The sequence below is a fragment of the Eutrema salsugineum genome, unplaced genomic scaffold (assembly GCF_000478725.1).
Source record: "Eutrema salsugineum unplaced genomic scaffold, Eutsalg1_0 scaffold_1, whole genome shotgun sequence".
NCBI classification, from domain to species: domain Eukaryota; kingdom Viridiplantae; phylum Streptophyta; class Magnoliopsida; order Brassicales; family Brassicaceae; genus Eutrema; species Eutrema salsugineum.
In genome coordinates, this window is record NW_006256909.1 from 5,674,402 (window position 1) to 5,696,599 (window position 22,198).

The 22,198-nt window shown below is 37.3% G+C and overlaps 5 protein-coding genes and 1 non-coding gene across 7 annotated transcripts; 1 reads left to right on the top strand and 5 right to left on the bottom strand.

Moving 5' to 3' along the window:
* The first annotated feature begins 3,032 nt into the window (after positions 1–3,032).
* On the top strand, positions 3,033–6,657 carry LOC18029543 (glycerophosphodiester phosphodiesterase GDPDL3). Its single transcript, XM_006413088.2, has 8 exons — positions 3,033–3,292; positions 3,541–3,834; positions 3,930–4,547; positions 4,638–4,676; positions 4,791–5,075; positions 5,278–5,423; positions 5,513–5,996; positions 6,081–6,657. The coding sequence occupies exons 1-8, from the start codon at positions 3,181–3,183 to the stop codon at positions 6,374–6,376; spliced, it is 2,274 nt and encodes a 757-aa protein (XP_006413151.1). The 5' UTR covers positions 3,033–3,180; the 3' UTR covers positions 6,377–6,657.
* On the bottom strand, positions 6,633–8,538 carry LOC18029544 (pentatricopeptide repeat-containing protein At4g26680, mitochondrial). The gene is made up of 2 exons (XM_006413089.2): positions 8,382–8,538; positions 6,633–8,296 (listed from the first exon to the last, which is right to left on the bottom strand). Exon 2 carries the CDS (start codon positions 8,286–8,288, stop codon positions 6,699–6,701), a length of 1,590 nt encoding a protein of 529 aa, XP_006413152.2. The 5' UTR covers positions 8,289–8,296; positions 8,382–8,538; the 3' UTR covers positions 6,633–6,698.
* A 131-nt stretch (positions 8,539–8,669) lies between these two features.
* Positions 8,670–8,742, bottom strand: TRNAA-AGC. The gene has a single exon. It is a non-coding gene; the product is annotated as a tRNA-Ala (tRNA).
* A 1,611-nt stretch (positions 8,743–10,353) lies between these two features.
* On the bottom strand, positions 10,354–12,082 carry LOC18029545 (mitochondrial import inner membrane translocase subunit TIM22-2). Its single transcript, XM_006413091.2, has 5 exons — positions 11,767–12,082; positions 11,272–11,336; positions 11,086–11,158; positions 10,918–10,971; positions 10,354–10,767 (listed from the first exon to the last, which is right to left on the bottom strand). The coding sequence occupies exons 1-5, from the start codon at positions 11,960–11,962 to the stop codon at positions 10,529–10,531; spliced, it is 627 nt and encodes a 208-aa protein (XP_006413154.1). The 5' UTR covers positions 11,963–12,082; the 3' UTR covers positions 10,354–10,528.
* A 235-nt stretch (positions 12,083–12,317) lies between these two features.
* LOC18029546 (kinesin-like protein KIN-12F) lies at positions 12,318–15,612 on the bottom strand. Its single transcript, XM_006413092.2, has 7 exons — positions 15,318–15,612; positions 15,101–15,169; positions 14,922–15,020; positions 14,013–14,840; positions 13,828–13,914; positions 12,861–13,628; positions 12,318–12,777 (listed from the first exon to the last, which is right to left on the bottom strand). Exons 1-7 carry the CDS (start codon positions 15,579–15,581, stop codon positions 12,496–12,498), a joined length of 2,397 nt encoding a protein of 798 aa, XP_006413155.1. The 5' UTR covers positions 15,582–15,612; the 3' UTR covers positions 12,318–12,495.
* Positions 15,613–16,215: 603 nt separating this feature from the next.
* On the bottom strand, positions 16,216–19,251 carry LOC18029547 (heterogeneous nuclear ribonucleoprotein 1). Of its 2 annotated transcripts, none has more exons than XM_006413093.2 (4): positions 19,058–19,251; positions 18,264–18,500; positions 16,882–17,989; positions 16,216–16,767 (listed from the first exon to the last, which is right to left on the bottom strand). In XM_006413093.2, exons 1-4 carry the CDS (start codon positions 19,058–19,060, stop codon positions 16,754–16,756), a joined length of 1,362 nt encoding a protein of 453 aa, XP_006413156.1. In that variant the 5' UTR covers positions 19,061–19,251; the 3' UTR covers positions 16,216–16,753. The 2 variants fall into 2 exon arrangements, with proteins under 2 accessions (XP_006413156.1, XP_024005410.1); XM_024149642.1 differs by lacking the exon at positions 19,058–19,251 and adding an exon at positions 18,794–18,917.
* Between the last annotated feature and the right edge of the window lie 2,947 nt (positions 19,252–22,198).

Below are 22,198 nucleotides of genomic sequence, written 5' to 3' on the forward strand. Positions count from 1 at the left end.
ACTATTTAGAAATAATGTGTGTAAATTACCTTATGACAATTGACAAGAGTTCATTACTTCCTTCCTTCCCATCACAAGGCCAAACCCATAATTAACATGCTTGGATGCTCCACTATTTTGGGCTTTATGAATTAGGATGCACATGTATTCAATGGTCACCAATTTTCAAGCAGCATGGTTTAGTATCGAAACCTTTTTTTTTTGTTTTTAATATCGAGAGGTTGTATATATTGGCGTCAAAAACATAATCTTGTATTGTAATACTGTATCAATTAATTTATATTGGTTTCTGGATTATTTATTTATATTTTGTTTACATTAACTCAGAACTTAAGATGGATAAATAATCAACCAAATCCTGTCACGCCTGATGGAACCAACTCGAATAAAGCTTGGTTATGTATAATCTTCTTTTTAAAATGTCACAAATCGACATAACCAAAGGTCCAGAAGTAATTGAACAATCTGAATGCCCACAAGTATCTAAAGATTATCATGGAAACTTTTAACAAAATCGAAGAACAAAGTGTATGTAATGTAACATGTTGCAAATCTCACTCTTTTAGCTTCTATAAGTATACATGATGACAACAAAAAAAAAAAAGAATAAATGTCCTGCACATGTAGAACTACATGCACAGTGATGCACATGCCCAACTTCTGTATGGTTTTCATTTTTTTTTTTCTTTTGGATTTTAGTGGCTATTTACCAACTTGTGTTTGTTTCCAAGCAATCTTGAAAATTATATCAATTTTTATTGGATATCTTCGTTATTGTTATACGAAAACAGGTAAAATTATTAGTTAGTGTCATTTGATTGGTTGTGACATGTTATTAGCTACAAGTTTTTTTTTTTTTGGAAAAAGCTAATTAGGTACAAGTTAGTGGAGTGAATCTATGCTTTATAGTGTCATAGCATCATATACGTGAATCTAATTTGAAGATTTATTTGCCGTGTTTATGTGAAGATTGAACAATCTATATAAGACGACGATGCATTGAATATTTGACGTTGATACCTTGATGGTATTAAGGGTTCTAAATGATTTACTTTATATTTAAACTTGTATAGGATTTGACTCCTTATTCTGAAGAATCCATGTTGCAAAATTGAGCATTAAGTCAAGAAAACTCTTGAAATTCGTTTATATCAGTGGTATAGTGTTTATTGTTTCTACTAGATCTGTTTCTGAATGTAGTTCTAAATTGCAAATTGGAAGAACTGAACCTTGTTAAGGATGATGTGTTTTAATCTATTCGTGCATTCGATTAGTTTTACTTTTATTTTTATAACCAAAAATATCGTTCTGTGTAAATAAATCATGTGTGTTCGTAAGAGTCCGTGCCAATATTTGATATATGTTTTGTAAGGTCCAATCATTTTAGGAGGGGGAAACAATTTAAGTTTTTCATAATCTTGAAGACAGCCAGGTATGTTGGTCGTCTATTCAACCGTCCTACACCAGATAAATATTTTACTCGGAAAATGATATAAAAATGTGTTACTCAGAAACGTATAATTACAAGATTGAGGTCAACATCATTGGAGAGCCTTTTCTTTATTTTTCGAGCCTAATTAATTAATTAATCTTGGAAGTTGGCAGAGTAATAATAGTAAATATTTTTGAAAGTCAATTAAAACAATTATTCTAAAATGTATACAACAATCACATCAACATCCTAATGAGAAACTTTCCTACATGAAATTTTTGTTTAGAATCATTAAAAAGATTTTCGAAAGCTGCGGTTTATTTTACAGCAAACAACGGCCCCACGTTTAACGTGACAGGTTTGCGCGTCTTTGCTGATCTCATAAGTGACCAACAAATTGCTCTTCGCCACGTGTACGATTACAGATAAGTCATGACGGCCATGTTGTGGGACCCGACTTAGCTGTTGATTCTTCATTCACCACTTTTATTCAGTTTTTTGCTCGCGCCGAGCCGCCGACCAAAGCTTCGTCTCTTTCTACTTATTTGTCTTTAATGTTGTGATTACCAAATAAATAAATCCTAAAAGAGACTCAGATCATAATCCGAATTATCTGACAAAAATACTTTAAGTTATAAATAATTGATATTGAACTTTTAAAAACCTGTCTATAGTATAGCATCAACTTTAGTTCTTTCAATTTTCTTACTTTTTTCAAACTTAAAAGGTTAAAATTTCTTACATTGTTTACAATAGTTGGTTTAAAAGCATGTTTTGTTGTTTTCAAATTATATTTTTCTTCTAATTTTAATATAGCCTACTTGTGTATACAAAAGCAAACATGAATTATAGTAACTGATAAATGTCAATGCATGCAAATGTACAATTCATCATATTTATTAGTTAAGGGACCCAATTGTCCATATTAATTAATGATCTTTACAAGTTACTTAATATTGAACTTTTAAAAACCTGTCTATAGTATAGTATCAACTTTAGTACTTTCAATTTACTTGTTTCAAAAATAATGCAAACGTTAATTTAATTATATTTGTTACAATATCATAAACATTATTTGTAAATGGAATTAGTAAAATCCAGAAAAATCGATATATTTCTATATGGTGTTCTATATATTTATGATAATATATTATATTTTATCATTGTTAAATTATAATTGAGCTCTAGAGCTAATTTTTAACCATGTCAGATTTTTGGTCTTGTTTTGCAATAGATTCAAGTAAACAAAGACAACATGCTACTACAATTACTATTTTTGATATCTCCATTCTAATTATAACAGTAAAAAAATACTCTTTTTTTACTAAAAAAATGTATAATATTGTCAAAGTCCGAGGAACAAAGAGCTCAGCAACACCAGCTGAGAGCTGAAGCCGACCAACCAAAATCTCGGCTCCTCGACGGTCCAAAAAATACGTGATTACGCGTAATTGTGGTAGACTATTGGAAAATCATTTCATGATAAGTACTTAAAGAATTAAATACACTTGTAAGAAGAAATAAATCATCAGAAGCTTTTCTAATGTTAATTTAATTATTTTAGTTTTAATCAACGATCATATAAATGAGAAAGAATCCCACAAACGAAATAGCCAGAACTAGAAGACCTCTCTCATCCACCTCTCTCTCAAATCTCGCCTCGCTCTCCGAGAAGAAATAAGCCGGTCAAGTCGCCGGCGGGAGTATAAAAGCAGGTTACGACGAATTCCCGGCAAGGTAATCCGACAATGCGAGGGTTACGAGCTTCCTCGCTTTTACTCTGTGGTGTTGTTTTAATTCAGCTGCTTGCTGCTCAAATCGATGCTCAGAAATCTAAAAGTCCATGGCTGACGCTCACTGGTGAGTTCTCTCACTGCCTCTCTTTCTTTGCTCTTTGTTTTCCGAGAAAACGATAGAAATTAGTCACCCAAATTTGTAGTACAACTTGGGATAATCAAACATAGTATTTTTAGCCAGTTTAGGACAGTCACATAGTATTTTTAGCCAGTTTAGGACAGTCTCTGAATATAGAAGTGTCCTTCTCAAAATTATTTTTAGTCTCTTGTATTAAATCACTTCTTGATTACCATTTTTTTTGGGGTTGTCAGGTGATTTTCCTCGTGTGATTGCTCGTGGTGGATTTTCTGGACTGTTTCCAGATTCGAGCCTCGATGCTTACAAGTTCGCAATGATTACAAGTGTACCAGATGTTGTTCTGTGGTGTGATCTTCAGCTAACCAAAGATGGAGCTGGGATTTGCTTCCCTGGCTTAACAATGAGCAATGCTTCATCTATTAATGGTGTTTACCCAAATCGACAAAAGTCATACCTCGTCAATGGAGTCCCTACTCAGGGTTGGTTCACCATTGATTTCTCCTTGAGAGACCTCAAGGATGTTACCTGTAAGTGTTCATGACTCGATCACTGCTTTTGTAGAAAAACCAATTTGGTTGTTTTTCTCCCTGCAATTTCTCACATTTGTTCTCACCTGTTGCAGTGATCCGAGGTATACTCTCTCGGTCGGAAAAATTCGATGGAAATGGATACTCGATTCAGACGGTTCAAGATGTAGACGCGCTGAAACCACAAGGTTTCTGGTTAAATGTTCAGCACGACGCGTTCTATGCTGAGCATAATCTGAGCATGAGCAGTTTTCTGGTATCAGCTTCGAAAACTGTAATCATTGACTTCATCTCTTCCCCTGAAGTCAACTTCTTTAGGAAAATTGCTGGACGTTTCGGGCGTAACGGACCGAGTTTTGTGTTCCGGTTTCTCGAGAAAGAGGAGTTCGAGCCAACAACAAACCGAACATACGGTTCTATCTTGAGTAACCTAACTTTTGTCAAGACGTTTGCTTCAGGGATTCTTGTTCCCAAGTCTTACATATTGCCGCTCAATGACGAGCAGTACTTGCTTCCTCAGACATCATCCTTAGTGCAAGATGCTCACAAAGCTGGATTGGAAGTTTTTGCGTCAGGTTTTGCAAATGATGTCGATATTGCACACGACTACAGTTACGATCCAGTGTCTGAGTATCTATCTTTTGTGGACAATGGAAATTTCTCTGTCGATGGTGTGCTCTCTGATTTTCCCATCACAGCATCTGCATCCGTCGGTAAGCAAAATCTCCTCTACTTGCAAGCACTTTGTCCTTAAAATACTGATGAAAATACTCCTAAAAGATCTTTTTTCATATTTCCCTCAGATTGCTTCTCCCACATGGGCAGAAACGCTACAAAACAAGGTATGAGAGTAATAATAACTTTGCTTTGTTTCTTGCTATGACTTACCAGTTACCCTTACCTCAATAACGAAACCTGTGATTGACTTATCATTTTCTAAATGGTTCATGTTTCAGTGGATTTTCTTGTTATGTCAAAAAATGGTGCGAGTGGAGACTATCCAGCGTGTACAAACTTGGCATATCAGAAGGCAATCAAAGATGGTGCTGATGTTATCGACTGCTCGGTCCAAATGTCCAGCGACGGCAAACCCTTTTGCTCAAGTTCGATCGATCTCGGGAACACCACAATGGTCACCCAGACTCCTTTCAGAAATCGTTCAGAAACTGTCCCTGAGATTAGCTCAGTCGGTGGAATATACACTTTTAGTCTCACATGGCCTGAGATTCAGACCTTGACTCGTAAGTTTCTCTTCAAAATTTCTAAATTTTTCAGATAAATGCTGGTCTGCTTTGTACACTCTTCTTCCTACTATTTATAGTCACTAGTTTGAGAGCTTCTATGTCCACTCCTACTTGACTTAAAAGAGGTTGATATAAATTACAGGCTACTTTAGAGGTTACATAACAGTTTTAATAACTATTCTCCAATCGTTTTATGCAGCTGCTATATCAAACCCCTACAGAGGAGGATACCGTTTGTCTAGGAATCCAAAAGAGAGAAATTCTGGGAAGCTTCTTTCGCTTTCTGAATTCCTTAACTTGGCAAAGGACTCGACCTCTCTCTCCGGTGTTTTGATCAGTGTAGAGGTGAGTTCTCGTGTACCTCTTAGTCTTTTAATCAATCTGACCATGACGTCTTCACATGGCCATGACACTATGTTCTTTTTGTCCCTCAGAATGCAGCATACCTTAGAGAGAAGCAAGGGCTCGACGTGGTTAAAGCGGTTCTTGATACACTCACAGAGACTGGCTATAACAATATTACAACCACAAAGGTCATGATTCAGTCAACAAACAGTTCGGTTCTAGTTGACTTCAAGAAACAGAGCAAGTACGAGACTGTGTACAAAGTTGAGGAAACCATCCGTGATATTCTCGACTCTGCTATCGAAGACATAAAGGAATTCGCTAGCGCTGTTGTCATTGGAAAATCATCAGTCTTTGAAGTCACTGATGGATTAGTCATTGGACAAACCAAAGTTGTAGAGAGGCTACAGAAGTCTCAGCTCCCGGTTTATGTGGAGCTGTTTCAGAACGAGTTTGTATCTCAACCATATGACTTCTTCTCTGACGCAACTGTTGAGATAAACTCGTATGTCACTGGAGTCGGTATAAATGGAACCATCACCGAGTTCCCTTTCACAGCTGCAAGATACAAAAGTAAGTGGTGGCCCAAAAACTGCACCAAAGCTCTCACATCAGAAAGTTGTTAACATCAATGCCTAACTTATTTCTCTTCTGCAGGAAATCCATGTTTGGGCAGCAAAGAAATTCCATTTTACATGGCACCTGTCCCACCCGGTGGCCTCTTAGAAGTAGTGAGTCCTGGGTCCCTACCTCCAGCCGAAGCTCCTAAACCGGTTTTCACAGATGCTGATGTCACTGAACCACCACTACCTCCGGTTACAGCAAAAGCCCCAGCCTCAACCCCTGGAACCCCATCAACCAATGCACAAGCACCTAGTGGACAAACCCGACTCACTCTATCTCTTCTCCTTTCTGTATTTGCAATGGTTCTTGCCTCTCTTCTACTTCTGTGATCAACCCTTGATCACGTCTCCTCTCTGTTGATAATGTTAAGGTTATCCTGTGTGTGACTCAGTCAAATCTTAACAGCCGGAAACATCATTTTTTTTCCTGTTTATATTCTAGTTCTGTCCAAAAGAGCAGGAAATTCTTGGAGTGTAACTTTCCCTCAGATTCATTTGAGATATTCGTTTGTTGTTGTAACATATATTCTTATACTCTTGCCTTGTGCCTTGTAATATTTATGAGATTGTATCCTTTCTTAAACACGTAACCAATTTCTTCTTCCATTAAACGAAAAGAAATTGGAATTTTTGGTTAATAACTTGTTACTTCTCAGATACCTAAAGGCTCTTGTAGAATGCTTTTTGCTTCCATCTCCTGTAACAACTCTGTCGCAAGTTGGTCTTTCCCTTGATGCTTTAGTCCATTGCAGACCTGATGAACAGTCCTTGAATCAAGCGGGATTGATCTTCTGACCATTTCCCTCAACACTTGAGCTGCTCCATCAAAATCGTCATTCTTACAGAAGGCAGAAACCAACATATTAAATGTTTGTTCATTCGGATGGCAACCACTCCTAATCATGCTCCTGTACAGTTCAAAACCACGGTCTGCGTTTCTCCTCACGCACTGTCCCATTATTAACGCAGAGAAGGTGGAAGAGTTTGGCACCAAATTCTCTTTGTCGAGTTCTTTAACAAAGTGTGCAGCTTTCTTCGTCTTAGCTTGTTTGCACAGTCCCAAGATCAACGCGTTGTACGTCAAAATGTCACGCTTAATCCCGTTGAAGACCATATCTTCATAAAACCGGTAGGCCATCTCGTGATCACCCTGTTGGCTGTACCCATTAATCAAAGTGTTATACGTGACAGTGTTGGGAGCCACCTTTACCGCTTTCATCTCACCGAAAACCTTACTAGCTTCTTGTAACTTCACACTTCTGCAAAACCCGTGAATGAGAGTGTTGAAAGTAACCACATTAGGCTGCAAGCCGTTCTTCCCCATCATGTTCTTAAGCCTCCAAGCCGAGCTCAAAAGACCCTTCTCGCAGTGCCCGGCTATCAATGTATTATACGACACTTCCGTGGCCTGAAAACCCAATCTTTCCATGTCTTGCAGCAACTCAACGCCCTTGTCAAGTTTCCCTGATCTGCAATAACACGAGATAACCATGTTGAGAGTGTACGTGTTTGGGGATATCTTACATCTCCTCATTTCTCTGTAAAACCCAAGAGCAATATCCACCCTCCCTTGACCAAGCAGTGAGCTCATGTAAGCATTGCAAGACTCGACATTTGGAAGAAACCCGTAATCCTTCATCTGCGTAAAAGCGTCTGTGGCATTTCTGAATTTCTTCAGATGAGCAAAAGTCTTGAACAGCGAATCAAACACTCGAGGCGTAGAGTCACATTCCCTGTACGAATACAACAAGGCATCAAACAGCTTGGCAGGCAAATCCAAGCCGCCAGTTACGAGGATGTCTCTTAGAATGGACTCTGCGGATTTGAATTTCCGGTTTTTGGTGAGAGTGTGAAGAACAATGGCATGGGTTTCAAGAGAGTGGGAGCCTGGGTTTCGGGTTTTCGCCCAGTTGAAGAACTCAAGGGAGAGAAGATAGTCTTTCTGGATTCTCAGTAGTATGTTCTTGACCCTAAACGAATCCAAATGTTTGGATAGCTTATCAAGCTGATCCCAATCAGATTGAATCAGGTGGCTGTGAGCGACATTGACGAAATCAAGATCTTGGCCTTTAGGTTCAGGATTACTCCTGTGAGGAATCGGGATTGCGTTCCTGTTTCCAGAGACGAGACTTTTAGAAAACCTAGGGCTTTCAGATCCCGGAACTAGCCCACCATAGCCAGCGAAACTTGAGAATTGGTAACACAGATAGCGATGAACACCGGTGCTTATGCGGATCATCATACTGTAAGCTATTGGAGCGTAACGGCAAAATCAGGTTTCAGTACCAGAGATACAGATTCAGCAAAAAATGAATCCGCAAGCCAAAATAAATACCAGTAAGGTTGCTAGCACTTCATCAGTACAAGTATATATCATCTCATGACGGAGAATCTGAGAAATCTACAAACATCATTAAGTAAGCAGACTTTGAAATTGAGGCCGATCTTGTCTAACTGCGAGAGCTACTTCGGAAACGGAGTCGCGCAGATTGCCGCCGGAGAAGGAGGTGTGGAAATGTGTTCAGTGAAAGTGTAAAATATATTTTTTTAGTCGGCCTTATGTGAAGCCCATTGGAAAAATAATGAGATGTTCATTAGAAATTTGGAAAAAAAAAATCAGAAATGGAGATGCGGGGTATCGATCCCCGTACCTCTCGCATGCTAAGCGAGCGCTCTACCATCTGAGCTACATCCCCTTTGTGATTCAGATATAGGTTATTCAGATTTAGTTCACAGATAGTCTTTTTCTCAAGTTGATCGGAAGTTCGGATCAGTGTCTGTTGGAGGTGGCTTAGCACCCCCAATTAGCTAGGCCCATCTTGGACAATAAAGCCCACAGACTAAGTTAACAGAAACCCAGCCAAAGTCAACGAGCCCGATCAGCATGGTCCCGCCAAATCATTATCATTGCGACGCCGATCTACAGTGCGCGGAGCCGAGCAGAACCTGGCACGTGTAAGGGCAGTTCGTCTACAGTGACCTAAGCACGCAAGTAGCTCGGCGAAGGACCATCATCACACGCCGCGGAGTGGTTCGGACGTGCGGCTCCAGACGCCATACCCGCGAGATGCGCTGAAGCTGCCACGTCGCCCCGATTTGGAGTAAACTCGTCTCCCAACTCCCGCTATAAATACTCCTCGTAGATAATTTATGAGGGGATCCAAAAAATTATTACTCTCTCTCTACTTTAATACATTTGTCTCTCTACCGAGCTCGCTGTAACAAAATAAAAAGCACCGAACTGGATCTGCTCCAGACTTGGTTCGAAACATCAGTTGTTATCTCATTGCAAACATCCTTTACGTTTCCGAGCTGACACTTTCTTTTTCCCCTTAACTAAATCACTCTTATTATACGAAAATCTCACCCCGAAATCATCTCTAATCATTCTCATAATCTATTAAACATACTTAATGATCTCCAGGATCAACAGTGTCAACGATGATCATCGCTGTCTCAAGATTTTCTGATCTTCGTATTGTATTTGTCTGAAGCTGTGTGCTTCCACTTTTATGGTAATATCTAGAATCCCTTGTACCAATTTACTTCCATTTCGGTTCTGGAATTTATACAACACCGCAACATCTGGAGCTTAGTTTGGTCATTACGAACCAACTTGTTTCAAGAAGCGTGCGATTTTGGCATTGAGTTTTTGTGTTTGACGAAAAAATAGACAGAGAGCACACAAAGTGTTCGATGAAATGTCTCTAAGAAAGTTTCGCCTCTTTTACCCTTGTGTCTATTTTCTCTTCCTACACGATCATTTAATCTCGTTCGTGTTTATAAATATTCATTGACTAACACAGAAACTTTATATATATACTGTATATATATGTTGTAGCAAACGAAGAGTTGATTCCATCTGGGATTTAGCATTGAGAATGTCGTTTTGCTATCCATCATCACCCAGAAAAGTGGCGATGACGGTGGCGTTTTTTGCCTCTGGGGCTGCTCTTTTCGCCATTGGAATCCATCTCTCGTATCTCAACGTCGCTCCTCAGCAAGCTCGCACTAAAGCCCGTAATGATTTTGTCAAAGAACGTCTCAGGCAGAAACAAGGAAAGTGATTTTCAGGTTCAGATCATGTCCCAAAACAGAACCATTTCTTCTTGATGGTTTTTGTTTTTTGTTTTTTGGTTCCGACTTCACCATTTCACCTCTGTACGCTCAACTCAGTTCTTTGCTCTGTAGAGAATAGAGATAACGTAAATTGCAATTGAGAAAACAAATCTCACTTTTGTCTGGAAAATTTTGACTTTTACTACTATATAAAATCGAAATAAGCATTCGTCATAAAAGTAGTGAAATTCTAAAAAGAAATCGTATTAATAGAGCAAAAGGTACACAAGTCTTTTTTTCTTCTTCAAATTGACTCTTGCAAAAAGCCTTTAATAAAACATTCTCTCACAAAGTACAGCAAAAGCGGGAAATTTAAACATCTACAGAGAGCCTAAGGCACAAGAAAAGGAGATTCATGGAACATTAGATCTTCTTGGGTTTTGCTAATGACTTGCAGAAAGAAGAGAAGGCTCCTTTGATTTCTTCATGGATCGGGAGAGCGAGAGAGAGTGGTAAAGGACGGTGATGATCTTGAAAGTTTCCGGTTTGGTGTCTCAAGGAGACCGAGTGAGCCAAAGCTGTTTGTCTTTTGTTGAGTCCCTCAAGGATAAAAGAGAAAGCCCCAAAAGTAAGACAACTCTGTAGCATAGCCTGTGGAGCACCTGCAACACAGACCATATATAAGGATTGGTTACCTCTTCTCTATGTTAGGAACCAAGTATTTTACTTATATGATTCAGAAAACCAATAACTGTCTTTACGATACCCAGCAAAGTAGAAAAAAGAAAACGAGCATAATGGGTTTGGATTACCAGGGAAACTAAGAGCAAGACCGGTGCAGCACCCAGCAACTCCAACATTAATGGCTGCAAAATAACAACAAATGAATTCTAAGTAAGAGATACATTTATATAAGTTGATGTAAAATTAGGCATATGTAATCATAAAAACTTAGGAGTAAGAGATATGAAGATTCTCACCGTCATCTTTCCCACGCAGTTGCTTCAGAAGGCAAACAACCAAACTGTGTACTCCAGATAAAACAGCGAAAGTCTGAAACAAGAAATTGCAAATCACTCTCAGTCTTCTGTAACAATAAGCAACATCTATAAAAAATTCTGATACAGTTCCAATGCTAGGAAAGATTCGTTTATAAGATGAAGTACCTTTGCAGATTGCCCTGCATCCGCAAATGATCCTTTAAAGCCTTTCTTCTTGAACAATCCTGAACCTGAACGTGAACGTGAACGTATATAGTGAGAGAATGCTTAAAATTCAATAATCTCAATCAAAAGTTGCAGCAATCAATCTTATCACAGCCACTCTATAACGAAAAACTAAGCTAACTCTCTTCTACAGATTCCCAGCAGCAAAACAAAATCAAACTTGAGGAATGTTCAATCATCTTAATCTGAAATTAATACAGTAATTCTGAAAATAACTCATAGGGTTAGTCTCCTAGAACACCTAATAATTACTCAATCCTTAATCCAAGAAACATGTTCTGAAATCAAATAAAAGAGTACAAACTCTGGTTTTCCCCAATAAATCTAATCTCACTCTCAGATAAAAACGAGAAATTCCCACACCGAGTAAAGCAACCGCAGATAAAACCAGGCATAGAGATATAAGAAAGAAATGAAGAGAAAGAAGAATCGAACCATATCCGAAGATAGAGCCCATGACGGCGCCACCAGCTGCATCTCCGGCGAACCGGACAAGACAAACGGCGGGAGCAGGGATTGCCAATGCCTTTGAGGAATCATTAGTGTTCGTATCTCCACCGTCAGAGTGAAGGTTTGAATCAGAGTCGAGATTCCCGTCGATGTCTATAGCATTTGAAGAATCGGCCGCCATATTTAAGAACTTGAAGCCTGAAGTTTTCGGTCTCTACCTAATCTGGAAATATCCTTTTTCCCAGTTTGATAGAGTAAAAAAAAAAAGATATCTTTTCCCAGAAGACGACGACGCTTGCTTAGTTTCTTTGCTTGCACAATAAACGACGACGTTTTAAAATTCAGCTTTTGAGAATTGGGCTCGTTTATATACGGATCCAATAAGCGCCCACTTACGGAATTACAAAAGGAGCTATTGTATTTTCTTTCGACGATTTCTTTCCAAATTGTTTTACTGGACGCTAATCCTTTACAGTATTTGAAGCACTCAAAATTAAAGCCGAAGAGTAATCAATACTACATGATATTAATGTTTCCAAGGTTACAAATCATAAGAATGTTTCCAATATTACAAATCATTATTTCTGTTTAACAATGGCAGATACTTTGACAAAATAAAAACAATGGCAGATACAAGAGAACAACAATGATAAAAACGGGAGACAAGTAAGAGTTACTTAGGATATGTAAATGACCGAGAAGGTCTTTTGTGTTTCAGTAATGGTGGTCTTGATATATGGCTCCGAACTCTGCTCTCCAAGCCTGATCATCCTCTTCATAATCATCAAAACTGACAGCTCCGGTTCGATGGTCTGATACTTGTTCTTCATCGTCCTGCTCATCCTTGTACCATGGCTGCAACAATGCTGATCCTGGTAATTTACTCTCTGCTAAGTATTGCTTCATTGTCCCAATTTCTGTCTTGTGTTTGCTCTTAAGTTGTTCCATTTGCTTCTTCAGCCTCTCTTTCTCTTCTTCCACCACACTGAATCGTTCCTGCAATGATGGTTTCAATTCAAGTTTAGCCATTTAAGAAAACCAAGATTTTATGACCACACAAATAAAGGTTCTTGTTTTACCTCAGAGACTTGCAAGGCTTGTTCAGATTCCCTTAGCCTGACAAGTAGTTCACCAGCAGCTTGAACAGCTTCAGCAGTATCACGCAGCTGAGTTCTTAGGCTCTTGTTCTCCTTCTTCAACAGCTCTCTTTCTTTCTCCTTCTCTGCTCTGATAGCAGAAAGTTCAGCTGAGAAGGCTTTGGCAAAACGCTTTCCATGGCGACCGTTCATAGCGGCCTTGGATGCTGCCTTCTTCACATCTGTTATTCCAGCCATCATCACACTGTGCTTCTCTCCTAGTTCATTGTACTTCTCCTGCAGCTCTGTATACTGCTCTATGAATCTACTGTGGCCAAGCACAGCTCGAGTTAGCGCGTCATTCAACTCCTCTGTTGCTAACTTCTCTTGTTTGAGCTCAATCTCTAGATTCTCTGCACGCCTGCGATGGTTATCGATATCCATCCTGAGATCATCTGTTAAAGATATCCACTCACTCTCCATTTCTGTCCACATTTCCCTTTCTTTCTCTAGGATATCACTGTTCTCAGCGTTCTTGGTAACATCAATGCTTTTGCGCATTTGAATGGATCTTAGTAGCAAAGAGGATCTCAGATTGTCTGCAGATTTAGTAGGTTGCAGCTTGCTCTTTAGCTCTGCAATCTCCTTGAGAAGAGCTTCCTTTTCGCTTATATCAAAGTTTTTCTTTCCAGATTCTTCGCTAACTTCTTTTGTCTCATATGTTTCTTTGATTAACTCTGTTCCATCTTCTCCATCACCAGGTTTCCTAAGCTGCAAACAAAGGCCATAACGCAGCCTCTTCAGTTTCGATTGCCATTCTTGGCAAAAATCATTAATGAAAAGCAACCGGTTGCTTCACAGCTTTGTAGTAATATTAGTCTAAGTTAAGAACTATCAAAAACTCATTTTCTGAAAAACCAGATTCAAACTTTTAACACCAAATTTTCTCGTAAGCCTACAAGATATTTACCAGGCGTGTTAGCTCGTCGATTTTGGTTGCTTGCTCCATGCACATGTTCTTGAGATGTTTTTCGTTCGAACAAGCATCTCCTGTAGCCTGATATAGAACAGAATGTAAGATAAATTGCCAAATCGAATTACCAAAACTAAATTTATAGTGAATGTAGGCAAATCTCCCGGTTTTGTTAGACATACTTCAGCTTCCTGGTCAAGTTTCTTTCTGCATGAAAGACATAAGAGAATCGACGATGATCCACCTTCTGGAGGCTTATCTTTTCTTAACGATTGAACTGAAGCATCAAGGTTATCAGCTTCTGCGCAAGGTTTCAGTGCCAGATGGCCAAAAGAGAAGGAAACAGAAGAACTTTTTGATAGTGAGCTACGCTGATGATAGTCTATAACTTGCAGTCCTCTCTGAAGACTTGCAGCTAGTGAATCCGTAGGACCTGAAAGCTTCTTTGACACAGAAGGGCTAACTTGATCTACTTTCATGTTTCCAATGTTGGAGCTCTCGGACACATTCCTAGGACTTGATAGAAACTTTGTTGATGCAGACACGCTTTTCTGGAAATTCCTAATTTTAGGAGATTCCGAGAAAACTGGCTCTTCTAGAATGCATGTAGGAAGCTTTGAGCTGATTGAGATGCCAGTACTCGATGTATCCAATCCAACATTGTCGAGCTGGCTTGGATCATCATCTACAAAGTCAACATCTTGATGCTTTGGTTTGTCCAAGTCTTCTGAGCAGATATCGTCTTCACTCATCGAGTCTGCTTCATCGCATGAGGCACTTGCAAATGAGGAGTGGAGAGAATCATAAGAACCATGAAACTTTTCAATATGTTTATTCAGTTCCAGCACATCTTCACCACGATCCACGTTCATCTCTTGTCCTTGAGATGCATCTTCCTTTGACATAAGTAAAGATTTGTTGATACTGGCTCTCAATTGACTCAAACTGTCCCGCGCAAAGTGACCACTCTTACTTCCATACCCATCAGATTTTGTTCTAATGAGTTCGTCCTGTAACCAAAAATACGCAGTTGATACCTCAATGTTAGTATGCAATAGATGATACTTTCATGTAAGAGCAACAAAGAAGACCTTTAGTTCTCGAATCTGGTCACTCAATGGGTCATGTTCCTCTGTAATTTCACTTGGCACTGAATTGGTTCTTCTAGAGAGTACAGTCCTGGCCTCAACCTATCCCAAATTAAACAATAAAGTCAGAGAGTGTAAAAAAACTTCAAAGGACAATTCACTTTATGGATCACACTGTTTACCTTCTTCAATGGTGAATCCGCAAGACTTTGCTTGTCTTGAGCAAAAGTGTTTGGTACCATTTTCTTTTTCTGTTACAAGTTCCAAAGGATCTCTCTCCTTAATAGATACAAATTATGATACTACCAGATATCAATCACGCTAAATAAACTACAAAGCAAAAATCTAGAATCTAAAAGGCAAGAAACAGAAATCTGAGAACTAATTTAGAAAGTTTACCTCAATACGCTCTCCGAAATTTGCAGAGGAGAGCAATTTCTTCGGAGACTGATTTGTGAACTGAAGATCAGTGTGATGATCATCAGCCTGTATATTTGGATCTACAGGAATCGTGTTCTCGTCGTCAGATCTGGGAATCTTAGTTTCTGGATTTTGGATCGGTTTCTGCTTGGCAGAGATGGATCTGGGAAGCAAATTTCTGATCGAAGAACTTGTTATGCCTCCTAAGAACCTGTTCTCGCTTATCTTCGCCGGAGATTTCATGGTTTTCGAGGAGAGAGAGACTGAGAGAGATTAGAAGGTCTTGTGAGCGGGATAAAGTGGAAAACGAGCGTTTTTGAAATGTCGGGATGCTTTTCTGTCTTTTCGGAAAAGAAAATGGAAAAATACAAAATACAGAAAATCATTATTGGAGTAAAACTTAGATAGTGGGCCTCTTAAAAGCCCATTACCTTCGAATAGGAGAAGTAAAGAAGATCGTGATCACAAGGCAGACCTTTCTTCGGAGGATTTTGTTTACTAGTTCATAGAAACTTCTTATGCTAATGCTAATGATGTAATCTCATACTGGATGTTGTGGCTCTTAATCACAATGTCTATGTCTTAATTATTTGTGTAGTGACGCTGTGTTATTGTCACTTACTGGACCCACTTTGTCTTTGCTGAGGCTAAAGATTCAATTATTCGAACTTTTCAATTCTTGATAACAAATCCAATGTCTTCTTTTACCAAAAAAAAAATCCAATGTCTTCATCACAGGATTTTTTTTGTTTTTCCTGTTATATGTCCTAATCAAATTTTAATTTTTTTAACCTTCAAAAACCATGAATCAAACTACATAAACTCTACACTTGGGTTATAAACAAAAGAGAAAATAATAAAAGACGAAAATATCAAATGCAACAAAATAATCATTTTGGAGCCTTTTGCACAATGTTTTCTCACACGCTAATAGAAAAATCAAAAGTTCTCATGAACAATTCGAATTGAAAGTTTAAACCAAACAAAAAATCTGTAAGAAACAAAAAAAATTTAACAATTAGAATTACAAACAGAGCACACAACATCAAGAATCTTGGGGGAAGAAGAGAAAGCCTAAAGAATGATGATCGAGAATCAACGATCTCTGGTTATTGCTATGGAGACGAACGCAGAAAACCAAATCTTTTATCATCCATGTTGTATCTTTGCAGCTACCAATCTGATCTTATCTTATGTAAGAATTAAAAAGAAGAAAACCCTTTTTTGTGTTTGTGATGCTAACGAAGAAGAAGAAGAAAAACCAAAAAAAAAACATAAACTCACTGTGATGAAGAAAGTTGGTTTTCTTTCTCTACTTTTGATGATATCCAATAAACAACTCTTCAAACTCTGCAACGGAAATGGCTTGTTCTTGATCTACAAATCTCACTTTTCTTCGTCGAATTTTGTTTTTTCTATGCTTCAATACCTGAAAACGTTGAATCAATCCAAATTAATAATTATCCTCAACTGGAAATCAAATGTATCAAATGAGATCAACAAAGCTAAAGTCTTTAATATGCTGATAAGTATACGTACGTACCTCTATTTGTTTGTCTGTTCCCAACACTGTAACTTCCAGGGTAACCTTCAGAGGCATTACCAGATGGGTCTGAGCCTACATTGTCAATACCAAAGCCATAAGAGCGAGACAAGCCGTCTAACTCATTAGAAGACTGATGAGGCATTGACTGCTGCCACGTTGAGTCGCTATAAACCGAGTTGTTGCTTCTGTACAATTCCCCTAAAGAGCCATCAAAACCGTTTGTATTACCCGAGAATGACAAACCAGGAAGTCCAGAACCCGTCCCAAAGTTTCTTCCATAGCCATTGGTATCGCTCGCCACAGAAGAAAGTCCCCAGTTTCCTCTGTTGTTACCAACAGATACTCCCAAGTTCCACCCTGGACCAGAAGAATCAGTTCTGTTTCCCCACAAGTCTCTGTTGCTTGGATTGTAAGCAGAGTCTCCTCTATTGTATCCGATAGGAGAGTTGTAACGGTTTGGAGAAGCACTGTTGAAGTATTGGTTGCCTGGGATCCGGCTATAACCAAGAGTGTTTCCATCAAAGCTTGAATTCAAACTTAGTTCTTGATTCAAACCGAGCCCAAAGCTAGAGAAAGCATTTCTTCCGCTACCAATAGGACTAAACCGGCCAGCAGAGCCTAAGTTATTGTTGTTATTATAACCAGGAGCAAAACTATTGAAGTAGCTATTAGCAGATGACCTATTAGAGACTACTCCATAGTTATTACCATACCCAAGAAGCGGGCTTCGGTTAGCAGGAGCTGAAGCGGGCTCCTTTGGCACAGCTCTTTTAACCTCAACCATTTTGCCGTTTAGCTCGTGGAAGGTCTTGTGAAGAACCATATCAACAGACTCTTCAGAATCAAAAGTGATGAAGCCAAAGCCTCTTGGCCTCTGTGTATTATGATCATACATTACCACAACATCAGCAATTGTACCGAACTGATCAAAGTAGTTCTTGAACTCGGCCTCGGTAATGCTAGACGGTAAACCTCCAACGAAGATCTTCTTTGTCCTCCCGCTGCCACCATTACCACCATGGCTAGGTGAGATGAGGTGCATTGGACTTGCGTGTCGTTTTAGCACTTGCTGATCATCCCGTGGTACAGCTTTCTTCGCCTCGACCTGCAACAACATAAGACATCAATGGATCTAAGCACTAACATTGCGTCTCCTTCACACAAAAAGCAATAAAATTTACTCAAAAGTTATAACGGCAACAGATGATCCAGAAACTAATGACACCAAAAGATTTCTAAGAGAGTGTTAACACAGAAAGATCTCAACTTTAGAACAATCTGCTGCTCAAGACTCATCAATGGACACCAGATAGATCTTTTAAGAGAGCATGACTAAAGAAAGATTGAAACTTTTGAATCCGTTGCACAGGATTACTAACCGTGCGGCCATCGATGATGTGTTTCTCCATGATCACTCTCTCTGCAACAGAAGGATCTGCAAAGACGATGAACCCAAAGCCACGGGCACGTCCTGTAGTACGGTCTCTCATGATCACAGCTTCAACCAAATCTCCATACTTGCTAAAATACTCTCGCAGTCGTTCCTCGTCTGTGTCCCATGAAATCCCGCCAATGAAGAGCTTGCCCAGATCCGATACAGATTCCATCTTTTGCTCCTGCAAAACCAAACGCGATCCATGAATCCGATCTTACAAACACGGATCAGTTGAAGATTGCTAACACCAACACCGAATAGATTTCGGGCGAATCTCAAATGAAGCTTTCATTTTTTGTTTTCTACGATCGTGTCTAAGATTTAAAGAGCTCAAGCTCTGAGATTTATGATGACTTGTTCAAATTTTGATTATCGAGATTCATCTAATCTACTTTTGATATCCAGATGAGTTTTATCAAGATTCAAATATGATGCGTAATGAAAATCAAACGGAAAAGAAACATGGAAATCTACTTTTGTCTGAAACAGAATCCAAATCCCAGTCCCGATCAAATCGGAATTGAGTATCTTCAAATCTGACAATGGATCAACAAAGCATCCAATCAAAAAAATAAGAAAAAAACCCAGAATGAAATAAATAATCTCCCAAACAAAAGAAAAACTACAAAGGAATGAAACAGAAAATCAATGGGATGAAAAAACGGCAAATGGACAAAGAGAGGAAAAAAAACGCTAGATTTGAAAGAAAATATCAAACTTGTGGAGAAGGAAATTCACCATTGTGGAGAGGACCCAGATGATAAAATGTGGAAAACCTTAAGATCTGGAAAAAGGGACAAGGACAAGAGAAACAGAGGATGTTTTGTTCATTCTATAAGACATCCACTCTATCTCTCTGTCTCTCTCTCTCTATAGGGTTCTCTCTTACTCTTATCACGATGGCCTCCCTCTCTCTCAAGCTTATTAAAAATCTTTCCTTTTCCTTTATTTTTTTTTTTTTGTAATGCTTTCTTAATTGATTTACTTAAAATCCATTTAGAAGGATTCCATTTTTCCTCAGGCCAAAGATGGTAAAAGAGAGGAGAACAGCAGTCACGTATAATAATAGGGGGAAAGATTTGAGATTTGCATCTCTCTTTTGGTGTAAGAATCTTATTTTAGGGTTGTTAGAGGGAGGCCCTAAAGACAGATAATTGGAAGATGATAGCTCTTGAATTATTTAAAATTTTTATTTTCCCACAACTATATTGATCTCAATAATTTATTTGTGAGAAACAATCAACTGTAACAGTTTTACATTTCTAATGGGATTTAATGCAAGTATGGGGAGTCGCTCAGAAAAATTCAAGAGTATTGTAATTGACAAATCTTACAAAAGAAGGCAATTATAAAAAACAAAGAAATTACATCAACAACTATTTCTTGAACCCAAAAAAAACTCCTTGAATTACATAATATAAGTAGAAACGATGTGAACATAGAATCAGCATGTTTATCAAAACCTCTACACATTATTCTTTGCTTTAGAAACAAACTAAGCTTATATGCATATATATATATATAATTCATTTTAGAACTGAAAATTTGTTTAGAGAAGAAATTGTAGTCTAATGATTTGTTTCTTACTATTATCGTTGTGTTTATACGGACGAACAAAATGATATAACTTTTTACACATACATATTGATATATATATATATATATTTATAGACACATACATATTAATATATATATATATGTATATGTATTGAATCACTACCTAGGACCTACCAAAATGTAAGCATCATAAAAAATTAATATCTTTAATTATCAAATTACATATGTAAGAAACATATACAAATGGAAGAAACATTTGAAAATTAGAAACTTATACATATTATTTTGACTAAAGTCGTCTTTAAGATTAGTGTAATTACTTAGTGTCACGTTAAGTTTAATTTAGGAGGATTTTTCAAATTACATAAAATTAAGGTTAGTAAAATCATTTTACGTTAAGTTGTATTTTAATTTTTCTTTGACCGGTTTTAAAAGCAGTGGCGAACGTCCAATTAGAATTGGGAGTGAAATTGTCACCCATATATTATTCCACTTGTCCTTATCATAAAATGTTTATAAACTTTTCTTTGATTCGTTTTAACTATTCAATAGTTTATGAGCATTTATATCCTTTTATAATACTCCTTCTGTTTTATAGTAAGTGTCGTTTTAGATTTCATTTTTTGTTTCAAAAAAAGTGTTATTATGTAACTTTTTATTCTTATTTCCTGTTTTATCCCTCATTTAAAGATAATAATTTTTGTAATTAAATGTTATAAAAATCTATTAATTAGATATATATTTATATATTTTATTAATTTTTTAATCTGTGTGAAATGTGTCAGAATGATACTTATTATGAAACGGAAGAAGTACTCTTTTTGTTGGTTAAATTGTTTTTAACTGAGGTTTTGTGTAAACAGAAAAACGTTAATAATTTGTGTGGCTATAATAAGACCTTTGCGCTTTAAAGTTTTAGTAAAAGTCATGTAATGTAATGAAACCTGTTTCCGAAATATTCTTCATCTACGTTTTTTTTACACATCTGATATGTATGTCTTTTTTTTAAAGGATTTGCATACATCTATGTATGTCTTACGTTGACATATTATTAATATATATACAAGACAGTGAATAAAAATATTAAGGTACTTGATGATATCTTTAAATATTGCAGTCTGCAGAGATAGAATCATATGCCCTACAACTAGAAGAAAGTAAAATACTTTTTTTGCATCATTTTTACTCATTTTAGTATTCTGTTCTATTGAACATTGGAAAATGCACATATTCTGTTATGTGGGTATATATGAGATAATTATACTAAAATAAGAAAAAAATAAGTTTTCTATAAAACTATCAAGCAGGAAAGATAGGATCTATAGACTGTAGACAGCTTGTCTTGTGTGGAGGCAAAAGTCTACCCAAATGTTCTTTTTGGGCATAATGATGTTTATGAGTATCCAAGGGTTGCATTTATATTTTATATCAAATAATTAATTATATATAGACGGCCAAAACACAACTAATACTATTTAGCATTCGATGATCTTATATTCTCATCTCATTGATATATATTACATTTGTTTTAGTTTTAGTATTCCCCCTTTGACAAGTTTATTTAATACCCATCCTAAGAAGTTAATTACTGTATGAGTCTATACTTAAGTTTCTCTCATGACAATTTTTTGTATGATCAGATATGTAAAATATTTGTTTGTGTTATTCATCCAAGCCGTCGGATATTCTTTAATATTTAAAATGTTTATGGTCATCAAACAGAAAACCACAAAATAAAATTTCCTCGCTTATTTTCGAAAGAATTCAGTCCTTAAAAGGTCTCCAGCACTTGATAACAAGATCACTATTCCTCAAAATATATGCCTATATTATGAACTAAAATAATTCAAACTTTAAGTACACCAAACTAAAAAATCGAAACCATCCTTTTTCTTGGTAAAATGTTTGATCAAAATTATGATGATGGTGTGGCTCTGCGAAGGACACCACCTTTTTGAACTTTAAAAAATGTCCATGCAAAGTTGCAAACTTTACCGTTTCTAGATTTTTGTAAAATAATATTTTTTCCTTTCTTTTGTTAAAGTATATAATTTGTTTTCTTCTTGTTAATCTATAGATTAAAACAAAATATGTAAACATACATAGATTAATTAACAAGAAAAAGAAAAAAACGACATAGAAATATTCTAATATATTGTAAAAATAAAAAAATTAGAAAAATACTCGAAGTGTCTATTAGAACGATTTTTTTCAAACGCAGATATCATCTGATTAGTAATCGAGTAGGCAATTCGCCCCTAATCACCTCCAAACCCGTTATATGGTTAATCAACCGTGGTATCTAACACATTGTAAAAAATT

Coding starts and splice junctions, on each gene's coding strand:
- LOC18029543 (XM_006413088.2), top strand. CDS start 3,181: ATGCGAGGGTTACGAGCTTCCTCGCTTTTACTCTGTGGTGTTGTTTTA. Junction 4,677..4,790: donor CAGAAACGCTACAAAACAAG/GTATGAGAGTAA, acceptor TTCATGTTTCAG/TGGATTTTCTTGTTATGTCA. Junction 5,424..5,512: donor GTGTTTTGATCAGTGTAGAG/GTGAGTTCTCGT, acceptor TTTGTCCCTCAG/AATGCAGCATACCTTAGAGA.
- LOC18029544 (XM_006413089.2), bottom strand. CDS start 8,288: ATGATGATCCGCATAAGCACCGGTGTTCATCGCTATCTGTGTTACCAA.
- LOC18029545 (XM_006413091.2), bottom strand. CDS start 11,962: ATGGCGGCCGATTCTTCAAATGCTATAGACATCGACGGGAATCTCGAC. Junction 11,337..11,766: donor GGGCTCTATCTTCGGATATG/GTTCGATTCTTC, acceptor GTTCACGTTCAG/GTTCAGGATTGTTCAAGAAG. Junction 10,972..11,085: donor ACTGCGTGGGAAAGATGACG/GTGAGAATCTTC, acceptor GTTATTTTGCAG/CCATTAATGTTGGAGTTGCT.
- LOC18029546 (XM_006413092.2), bottom strand. CDS start 15,581: ATGAAATCTCCGGCGAAGATAAGCGAGAACAGGTTCTTAGGAGGCATA. Junction 15,021..15,100: donor CGGATTCACCATTGAAGAAG/GTAAACAGTGTG, acceptor AATTTGGGATAG/GTTGAGGCCAGGACTGTACT. Junction 13,629..13,827: donor TCGACGAGCTAACACGCCTG/GTAAATATCTTG, acceptor CTTTGTTTGCAG/CTTAGGAAACCTGGTGATGG.
- LOC18029547 (XM_006413093.2), bottom strand. Junction 17,990..18,263: donor ACATCATCGATGGCCGCACG/GTTAGTAATCCT, acceptor ATGTTGTTGCAG/GTCGAGGCGAAGAAAGCTGT.